Raw genomic sequence first — 10,673 nt, forward strand, 5'->3', positions numbered from 1 at the left:
AGAATTGTTCCAGTTTGACTATTCGCTATCCCCTGCCCATCTGAGACCATTGAATTCTACCGGTGTCATGTGCAAGGTCCGGTGTAACGTGACTGATAGTCCCCTCCCCTATGATAGAGAGTCCGCTTCCCATTCATTTATACAGGCAACCCTCGCCCTAGATTTTGACCCGCTTAAGTCAGGCTAAACCTAACCTTTGTAACTAAAAGGAGGGGGGACTTTCTGTTACACAGGCCGTCAGTTTCGTTACACCGGTTTCCATGGATTTAGAAAGCCCCGCCCTAGGTTATACCCCACTCGACTCACTCTAACCCGTATGAATCAAATTTAGGACATCCTCTGTTAAAGAATTGGCCCATCAGTTTCTTAACGTAACATAAATATATGCCTTCCATTGTTTTCCAAAATGAGTTTTGGGCCTCTGTGCATGTCGACCATCTAATACTAGTCATTCTCAAAAAAAAAAAAAAAAAAAAAAAAAAAAAAAAAAAAAATGGCGACAATGACGGTGTTACTGAAAAGTTGGCTGATCGGGTAGAAGATACCTCGTGTTATCTTTTTCCTAAATGTAGGTACACACGATCCAAGTCATAGACCACTGATTTGATTATTGTTGTTGTTAGGCAATTATCTTCAACGAGTTTGTTGACATCCGGAGATCCAGGGCAGTGCAATTTTATGTGTACCAAAAATAAATAAATTAATAAATGAAACAACTGGATGATTCTACAAATTAGACGTAAATATTTCAAGGTATATCCTCTAAAAGCCGACGACCTTGAGAAGAATCAGCATGTTTTTTTATGATGATCCTTCAAATATCCTGCGTTCGTCCTTAAGTAGTTCACCTAAAGTGTATGTGCATGTGATGAATTTGACAGCGGCTTATCATCTTATCCTGACGTTGCGCCACGTACGTGACAACGAGACCCTTTCAGATGGGCTCAAGCTTGACCTCTGCATGGCGAACGAGATATGTCAGTCACAGTGAATTGAAAACTGTTTAATAAATTACTCCTGTAATCCGCTTTACGGGGTTGTATCCTGCAAAGGAGTGCAGAACCGTAGGAGATTAAGGAGAGAAAGTGCCACCACAGGTGTTGCCTTCTATTGCCAAAGATGTATCAGCGTGCCTTCTGGCTTCCGTTGTTCCTTGCAGTCCTCTTAGTCTCTGAAAGCACAGGTAATTTTTTTATATAAATTAATAATATTTTATATTTTGATACACCGTAAAGTGGATCGTTATTAATCCCCGTCTTTAAAATAAACAAACAAATCAATAAAACTGAAGCGTCAACGTAAAGGTACAACTTGGTATTAACACCTATAGCTCATGGCAAATAAGCAACGTGACTTTTTTAGTTCCAAGTCAATCTCCTGACACAAACAAATGCCGATTTTAATGGGTTTTGACTGAGAACTGCAATTTCAGAAATCTAACCTAAGTGCCTTCTTGTTAACGCTAATGATGATAAACTGTCACACAGAAAAAAGTAATACTTCTTCGTTCCAGAACCATATAAACAAATTCAATTTGAAACATTGGTTTTGAACCTTTGACTCGGGCATATCTTGAAATAGCTTGAGTGAAAAAGCTTCCAAAGTATTGAATCCGTACTTTTAGACAAACCTTTTACTTAGGCATTAACCTAAACATTAACCTGTTTGCACTAGTGTTCCATCCTCAGAAAAGTGAACATTGAAGTCACATATTTTGGGTCCTATTTGCATAATTTTGGCATGCCCCATTATTGACGTTATTTTATACTATGGTTCCCTCAAATGTGGAAAGAAATCAATAGTAATTTAAAATGATATCAAACACATATGCAGATTATAAACAAAACGTGTGTCACTAAATGGGGCTGTGCATTAGCGGCCTGAATACCTACTCATCATTATCTACATATACAATCATCAGCGGCAACACTAGCAGCAATAACAGTGCCATTTTAAAACTGAAACGTATAATATTTGGGGAAAAATCCTGACAAAAAGTAAACGTTTCATTACAGCCGTCCTTAAGGGGCTCTGGTCGTTCAATCAAGCCACATACACGCCAGGAAACTCATTCAGCGATAAGTCAACGCAGAATAATAAAGCAATCATCAATTCGGGATCTACGGCAACATTTGGTTCTGGATCTGGAACAGGGATAAAATTATCATCCGGTGCCTATATCTCCGTGTCCAACACTGATGGGGCATTCGGTAGCATGTTTGGAAGCTTTGCTGTGGTAATGGCGATAAAACCAACGGCGCTGCAGCCGGCTACTCTGTTTGAGTTCGACGGTGGTTTTGGACCCGGATACGGATCCAAAATAGAAATGGTTGCAGATCCGGCAGGATCTCTGAAAATCTACGCCCCGCCGCCTATCTATGGTGATATCAATGCAAGGACTGTGCAAGGGGTTATGAAACGTCACAGCTGGAACTATCTTACCATTTCATATGATCACCTCTCAGGATCACTGAAGATTTACAGCGGGTCCGATTTAGTCAGAGACTATCAACTACCAGTGTCTTCAACATTTAATACAAATGGGTTTCGAGTAGGAAAAGGATTCTCGGCGTCCTCAACGTTTACAGGCCAAGTGGCGTGCGTGCAGGTGCACGACCAACCCATTACGACCAGTTCCAGCCTTCAAAACATGTGGAAACTCTGTGGATATGAAGGTAAGTCATATTTATTTTGCTTGAAATACCCCCTTACCATTTTTGGAATGGTTTACTTGTGATAAAGGCGATGAACCCGTCTCCTTCTTTCTTGATATTCCTTAATGCATTATGTATAAAATTGATTTCATTGATATTTTTATATATTTTTAAAAAATGTTTTTTAAAATACCTCACCAAAGGTATATTATATTTAAATGTATTTTTATATTTTAGTCCCTTCGGTTCGGGATTCTCGACCTGCAGGTAAGACCATTTTAAGAATTCTTGACTTGTGTCAAAGTCTCACTCCTCGGTTGTGCAATTATTTTCTGTGTATTATGTTCTTCAACTCAAATGTGCAAATTTAATGTCGCCATGCAAAAAAAATGCTATATCATGACAGTGACCGGTATTTTTATTATAATAAACATTTTGCATAGATTTCATCATAGAATCTTTTATCGAAAGGTTGCCTTACGCCCATAGACCTCACCTTTGCTCTGGACGGTTCGTCTAGCATGAAGGACGAACTTTTCATCAGCCAACTGGACTTCGTGCAAAACTTGGTCGCTACGTTCGCTGTCGGGCAGTCTAAAGGTACCGCTTCGATCTTTTTTTTTATTTATTTTTTATTTATTTTTTTTTATTTTTTTTATTTTTGCTGTCTTACTTTACGTTAGTAATCATACCTACATACATATTTTATGTCTTAATTGTCGCCAAAGTTTTTTTCAGTAATTGCGTTGACAATGACCTGTGTAAAAAGTAGAAAAGATATTACCATTATCCTCTACTGGTATATCTGTTATGGAATGCTTAATCATCACACCTGTTTGCAAGTTGTTGCTTGTTTCCATCTCGGGCTATCTAAAGTTAGGACACACCACTGGGCTGATATTATTATCAGTGGCGGATCCAGCATTTTTGAAAGAGGGAGGGGGAGGGTCCGGTTTTTTTAAGGATTGACAGGCCTCGGATTGCAAGACCGACCTTCACCCCCTTGGCGTCAGGTTCCGGACACGCTCGAAGAGCCGAAAAAATGGTCTTTGGAAGGGAAGGGGCGCCATTTGGTACGGTTTAGAACTATGATTCAGCAAAGACATTGTTTGAAGCCTTTTTTATCTGAAATCGAAGGAGGGAGAGGGTCAGGACCCCCCTGACACCCCCTTAATCCGCCAGTGTATTATCATAACATTGCATTTTTTATTATTTTAGATCACGTTGGATTTGTAAGCTACGGCACAAAAATTGGCACATCTGTGGGTCTTAACAAGTTCAAAACAACGGCGGAGGTACTTGAAGGTCTCGGAAAAATAACCCCTCCTAAAGGGTTGACTAACACCTATCTGGCGATAGAAGATTTGATCAAGACACTGAATAATGGTAAGTTGTGCATGTTATATTACTTACACATTCGCCCTCCTGTTCGCTCGCATGCATGCACACAAACAGATACACACACACACACTCACACTACACATATAGTAAAATGGATGTGCAAAAAAATTAACCCGCAAACTAGAATTAGATATATTTTCGAAAACTTTTAATGTTGAAGCTTTTGTATCTTCGTTCTAAGACAAAAAAAATGTACACTTTCTTAAATCACCCTTGTATTGTGACAGAGCCCTTAGTTTAATAATAAATCTTTCTCTCTCTCTCTCTCTCTCTCTCTCTCTCAAGGTGCACGCACTAACGTCCGAAAAATAGCCATCATTTTGACAGACGGACAATCTCATAAGTCGACAGAAACAAACAAGGCCGCCACAAATCTACGTGGTTTGGGAGTAGAGCTCTACGTCATTGGTGTAGGGGTAAAAGACACAACGGAAGTGACGAACTTGGCGGGGGATGCCTCCAGAGTATTTACCACGACTGATTTCAAGAATGCGCTAGATCTGAAACGTAATATTGGATCAGCTGTTTGCGGGGGTAAGTCTAGGTGAAAATGACCCTAATATACTTTTTGTCGGGACAAAATATCCACACACTGAAGTTTCAACTACCGGTCGATATAAAAAATATACATGTGCAAGGTCCCATGTATGTTTTATATTGTACACTTGTGCCATTTTTCCATAAGTTTAATTTGTGTTATACCTACACTTGCTGGTCTTGTCCATCTATAGAGAATATTCCCAGAGACTATCGTCCTAACTTTTGGATCGATCTATCTCTAAGGGAGTTCTCACTAAATTGCTATCAAGTTAAGCGGCCTAGATGTCTCGCACGCCCACTGAAGCTGTTAGAGGGCAATTAACTATCGTTTACTGCTTCAGTAAGCGTGCCAGACATCTAAGCCGTTCAAGTTAAAGGCAACCTAGCGAGAAATCCCTTGGAGATTGGTCGATACAGTTAGGTCGATCTAGGCATGGGAACCCAGTCTATGTCTTTGCAGTAAACGCATCACTTTAGTTACCTATTACTGTATTTCTTGTTGCTCTGACATACAAGTCTTAAACATCTTGTTTAACCATTTGTATGAATAATGCAATTGTAAAATACCAGTCTGCCTCACGTTTCTCTCTTTACATCACTAATAAGAACACACTGTCATGGAAAGAGTTAACACACTAGTGGAACAAAACTTGAGAACATATGAATATTTGCATTAGTTTTGTTGTAGATAAATGTTCCACAAATGTGTGTAGAAATGGTGGCACGTGTCACAAGGGAGCTGGTGGTAAGGAACGCTGTGATTGTGCCCCCGTCTTCACTGGCGACAGGTAAGACCTCTCTGATATCCTGAAAGACTGACATTTGTATCTTTGCAAAAACGTGTTTTTTAGAGAATGGTAAAAAACGTTACGGAATATGTTACAAAAAAGTACCAAAAGACCCCAAGTATATGATCTCTTAATGGGAACAAATGTAAAAAAAGTACGCCGTGACTTACTTGAATATTCTATTGTGTGATTCAGATGTGAGACAAACATAAACCAATGCGGCCTCAACAACCCATGTTTGAATGGAGCAACGTGCAAAGTGGATCTCAAGACTGCTGCCGTCGTCTGCTCTTGTCCGCCTGGGTTCAGTGGGAAATTGTGTGATATTAAAGATCCCTGCGCTAGTCTTATCTGTGCCAATGGTGGAAAGTGCCTAGCAAATGGAAAGAATGCCATTTGCAACTGCCCGAAAGGGTTCGCCGGTGATAGATGCCAAACCATAATTTACTGTGCCTCACACCCTTGTCAAAATGGCGGGAGCTGTCAGGAGGGCAATGGGAAATATTCTTGTGTCTGCCAGCGAGGGTTTTCTGGGGTGAACTGTGAATTGCCCATTGACCATTGTTTGTCATCACCCTGTAAGAACGGTGCAAGCTGCTCCAGCGTTCCCGGTCAGTACATTTGTGTCTGTGCCGCCGATTTCACGGGTAAAACATGTGATAAGAAGATAGACAATTGCGCGTCCAGACCATGTCAACATGGCGGCGCCTGTGTGGATGGAATCAATGACTTTTCTTGCAAATGTCCAAATGGGTTCAAAGGGAAAACGTGTAGCGAAATCGATGGGTGCCACTCACACCCTTGCCAGAATCAGGGTTTCTGTGTCGCGGTCGACAAATTGGGAGGGTTTAAGTGTACGTGCCGTGCAGGATTCACGGGAACCAAATGTGAGAGCAATATAAACGAATGTGCATCGCAGCCGTGTGTCAATAACGCTTCATGTGTGGATGGTGTGAACTCGTTTTATTGCCAGTGCTTCCCGGGCACCGTGGGATCAACTTGTAGCATAGTCACGAACGGTTGCTGGTCAAGCCCGTGTATGAACGGCGCCACGTGTAAAGGGAGGTTTGGAGGCTACACATGCCAATGTCCACCAAAGTATACCGGCAAAAATTGCCAAACTGAGATCAATTTTTGCGCTTCGAACCCATGTCAGAACGGCGCCACGTGCATTGACGGGAAATCCGGATTCAGCTGCCGGTGTCTCAAACACTTCACAGGGCCTACTTGTGGGACAGCGGTGGATTACTGCGTGTCTTCGCCATGTCGTAATGGAGGCACATGTCAACGAAAACTTGGCGGCTACACATGTAAGTGCGGTGCAGCATTTCAGGGGGTTCATTGCGAGACTGCAGTCGACTTTTGCCGATCTTCACCGTGTTCAAACGGCGGCAAATGTACAAGTCAGCTGAGCGGGTACCAATGCGTTTGTCCTGCGTTGTACACAGGCAAACAGTGTCAGACACAGATCAATTTCTGCAATTCTTCTCCATGTTTGAACGGAGCAACATGTAACAGTGTGTTGGGAGGTTACAGTTGTAAATGTGGTCCTTATTACACCGGTAAACATTGCCAGACGCAAGTAGATTTCTGCAATTCGTCTCCATGTTTGAACGGAGCAACATGTAACAGTGTGTTGGGGGGTTACACTTGTAAATGTGGTCCTTATTACACCGGTAAACATTGCCAGACGCAAGTAGATTTCTGCAAGTCGTCCCCATGTTTAAATGGCGGTAAATGTGTACCTCAGCTTGGTGGCTTTAAATGCACGTGTCCTTCTATCTACATGGGTAAAACATGCGGTATTCAAGTCAATTTTTGTCAGTCTAACCCCTGCCAGCATGGGTCCACGTGTCAGCCTAAACTTGGAGGTTATTCTTGTAGTTGTAACAATCATTACACCGGTAAACGTTGCCAGACGCAAGTAGATTTCTGCAATTCGTCTCCATGTTTGAACGGAGCAACATGTAACAGTGTGTTGGGGGGTTACACTTGTAAATGTGGTCCTTATTACACCGGTAAACATTGCCAGACGCAAGTAGATTTCTGCAAGTCGTCCCCATGTTTAAATGGCGGTAAATGTGTACCTCAGCTTGGTGGCTTTAAATGCACGTGTCCTTCTATCTACATGGGTAAAACATGCGGTATTCAAGTCAATTTTTGTCAGTCTAACCCCTGCCAGCATGGGTCCACGTGTCAGCCTAAACTTGGAGGTTATTCTTGTAGTTGTAACAATCATTACACCGGTAATCATTGTCAGACGCAGATAAATTTCTGCAATTCGTCTCCATGTTTGAACGGAGCAACGTGTAACAGTGTGTTGGGAGGTTACAGTTGTAAATGTGGGCCTTTTTACACCGGTAATCATTGTCAGACGCAGATAGATTTCTGCAATTCTTCCCCTTGTTTGAACGGAGCAACGTGTAACAGTGTGTTGGGCGGTTACAGCTGCAAATGTGGTCCTTTTTACACCGGTAAACATTGCCAGACGCAGATAAATTTCTGCAAGTCGTCTCCATGTTTAAATGGCGGTATATGTGTACCTCAGCTTGGTGGCTTTAAGTGCACGTGTCCTTCTATCTACATGGGTAAAACATGCGGTACTCAAATCAATTTTTGTCAGTCTAATCCCTGCCAGCATGGTTCCACGTGTCAGCCTAAACTTGGAGGTTATTCTTGTAGTTGTAATAATCATTACACCGGTAATCATTGTCAGACGCAGATAGATTTCTGCAATTCGTCTCCATGTTTGAACGGAGCAACGTGTAACAGTGTGTTGGGCGCTTACACTTGTAAATGCGGTCCTTTTTACACCGGTAAACATTGCCAGACGCAAGTAGATTTTTGCAAGTCCACTCCATGTTTGAACGGAGCAACTTGCAACAGTTTGTTGGGGGGTTACACTTGTACTTGCGGTCCTTCTTACACCGGTATAAATTGCAAAACGCAGATAGATTTCTGTAATTCGTCTCCATGTTTGAACGGAGCAACGTGTAACAGTGTGTTGGGGGGTTACAGCTGTAAATGCGGTCCTTTTTACACCGGTAAACATTGCCAGACGCAGATAGATTTCTGCAATTCTTCCCCTTGTTTGAACGGAGCAACGTGTAACAGTGTGTTGGGGGGTTACAGCTGTAAATGCGGTCCTTTTTACACCGGTAAACATTGCCAGATGCAGATAGATTTCTGCAATTCTTCCCCATGTTTGAATAAGGCTACCTGTAAAAGTAACCTCGGTGGCTATCAGTGTATATGTCCTTCGTTTTACACTGGCAAGCACTGTGGGACCCAAATCGATTACTGTCAGTCCAACCCATGTCAGCATGGGTCCACATGCGTTCCGAAGCTTGGTGGCTACAGCTGCACCTGCCCGGCCACCCACACGGGAACCAACTGCCAAACCCGTGTCGACCCTTGCGCCAGCTCCCCCTGTCTTCACGGCGGTAACTGTATCACACGACTCGATGGAACCTTCCAGTGCACGTGCCAAAAAGTGTGGCATGGGGCCCGCTGTGAGCAATGCCTGTGTCAGAACGGAGGTAGATGTGACTATAGTTCCAGTGACGGTCACGTGTGTCGCTGCAAGGCGGGGTTCATCGGGACGAAGTGTGAGACTGATGAGGACGAATGCGACAGCTACCCATGCTGGAAAGGCACATGTATTGACTTGGTTAACGACTATAAATGTAACTGTGACCCTGGTTACACAGGTAAAGACTGTGATGTCCCGCCTGGCAGTTTAATTGGTTAAAATATTGGCACAATAAAAACCATTTTCACATTGAGGGGTACACCTTTCAGTATGGCGCCAATTTGATAGATTGTCAATTTTGAAGCCTGGCTTTTTTGTAAGAGAGGCACCTTAACGGAGATCCTGCATTTGATATGGCCACTTTTCCGGAATAATTTTTAACTTTAATTGGTACTTTGGGGCTTGTTAAAGAGACAAAAAAAAAAGAAAACCTTGGCAGCGTAATTACACATTAAGAGCTTTACCAGAAGACATTGGGTCTCATCTATTCGGAATAGCTTCTTTGTGACCATAGCTTAAAGTGATATTGGTCTCTTGAACTTTTGATTGTTTTACTGGATCGATTAAATTGTTTGAACAGTTTACTGGATTTATGAAATATATAAGGCAAGGCACTTAAAGTTTAAAAAAAGAGTTTTTATATAGACCTGCTGTGTTTATACATGGATGTACATGTGTGATGCGAAAAGATACCCCGACTGAAAGCTGCCATTGCCTGGATTTCAAACTGCTTGAGATATAAAGACTGGTTACCACATAATCTTTTCAGAATGCCGGTGTAACGAAACTAAGAGTCCGTGTAACAGAAAGTCCGCAATTTAGTCTACCATTTAGTCATTTAGTCCGCCATTTGGCCATTTAGTCCGCCATTTAGTTATAATGGTTAGGGTTAGCCTGACTTACGTGGGTCAAAATCTAGGGCGAGGCTTACCTGTACAAATGAATGGGAAGCGGGCTCTCTATTACGTGGGGGACTCTGTGTCACGTTACACCGGTCATGTAGGGATGAGCTAAAAGACGTGCTGTTGGAAATTAACCAACTAAATGCTTGGTTAGTCCGATTATCGAATGACTTATATTACTTAGTGTGGTTGAAATTAGAAAAAAAAACTTAAAAATCTAACTAAGAAAAGTTGAAATTATACCGTATGTTAAATTAAGGCTGGGATGAAGAAAGGGTTTTCGTGTGCATTTTGATTCTTTTTTAACTTTAACAAATGCGCTTGTAGTTACATTTAAGAAAATTAAAGTTGAATAAATTCGAAAGCAATACTAGTTTTTCACTGTGCTTGTTTTTATATTCATTATTTGTATTCGATACACGAATATAGGCCAATTTAATGATTAAAACAACAACAAGTCGCCTGTGTAATTAATACATATTATTTACATATTACACCACAGTAGCTTACAGTGAATATACAATGAATATGGCGACAAGTTCACACAAATTTTATAAAAAATCATATTGGATGACATTTCGTTCCAATATAAATGACTGACAACATTAAGTTTCTATACCAGCACAGGGACATTGCTTGATGTGAAGTTTTCATTTTAATGGGAAACGAGGACTGACGTAAAAAGTAAATCCATATACAGCTACCAATCTATTTACGAGGAACACAATATGTTGAAAAGGTATTTGGTAAATGAATCTCAAGTATATAACATCGCACGCTCGTCTTGCGCTTATTATGTAACGGAAACATTGCACTAAAACTACCGGCATTTCATATGAATTTCCCGATGCAGTAG

At 41.5% G+C, this 10,673-nt stretch overlaps 1 protein-coding gene across 1 annotated transcript; it reads left to right on the top strand.

Moving 5' to 3' along the window:
* The first annotated feature begins 259 nt into the window (after positions 1–259).
* On the top strand, positions 260–10,187 carry LOC147763009 (uncharacterized). Its single transcript, XM_087009711.1, has 8 exons — positions 260–1,183; positions 2,016–2,675; positions 2,892–2,921; positions 3,126–3,254; positions 3,873–4,040; positions 4,341–4,589; positions 5,284–5,383; positions 5,579–10,187. The coding sequence occupies exons 1-8, from the start codon at positions 1,120–1,122 to the stop codon at positions 9,132–9,134; spliced, it is 4,956 nt and encodes a 1,651-aa protein (XP_086865837.1). The 5' UTR covers positions 260–1,119; the 3' UTR covers positions 9,135–10,187.
* Positions 10,188–10,673: the final 486 nt, after the last annotated feature.

Source organism: Lingula anatina, chromosome 3 (genome assembly GCF_051362555.1).
Source record: "Lingula anatina isolate TDL-2025a chromosome 3, LinAna3.0, whole genome shotgun sequence".
NCBI classification, from domain to species: Eukaryota; Metazoa; Brachiopoda; class Lingulata; order Lingulida; family Lingulidae; genus Lingula; species Lingula anatina.

Bases quoted from the DNA above. Each gene is read 5' to 3' on its own strand.
- LOC147763009 (XM_087009711.1), top strand. From the start codon at position 1,120: ATGTATCAGCGTGCCTTCTGGCTTCCGTTGTTCCTTGCAGTCCTCTTA. The intron at 2,676-2,891 runs GTAAGTCATATT...TTTATATTTTAG, and splicing joins GAAACTCTGTGGATATGAAG to TCCCTTCGGTTCGGGATTCT. The intron at 4,041-4,340 runs GTAAGTTGTGCA...CTCTCTCTCAAG, and splicing joins GATCAAGACACTGAATAATG to GTGCACGCACTAACGTCCGA.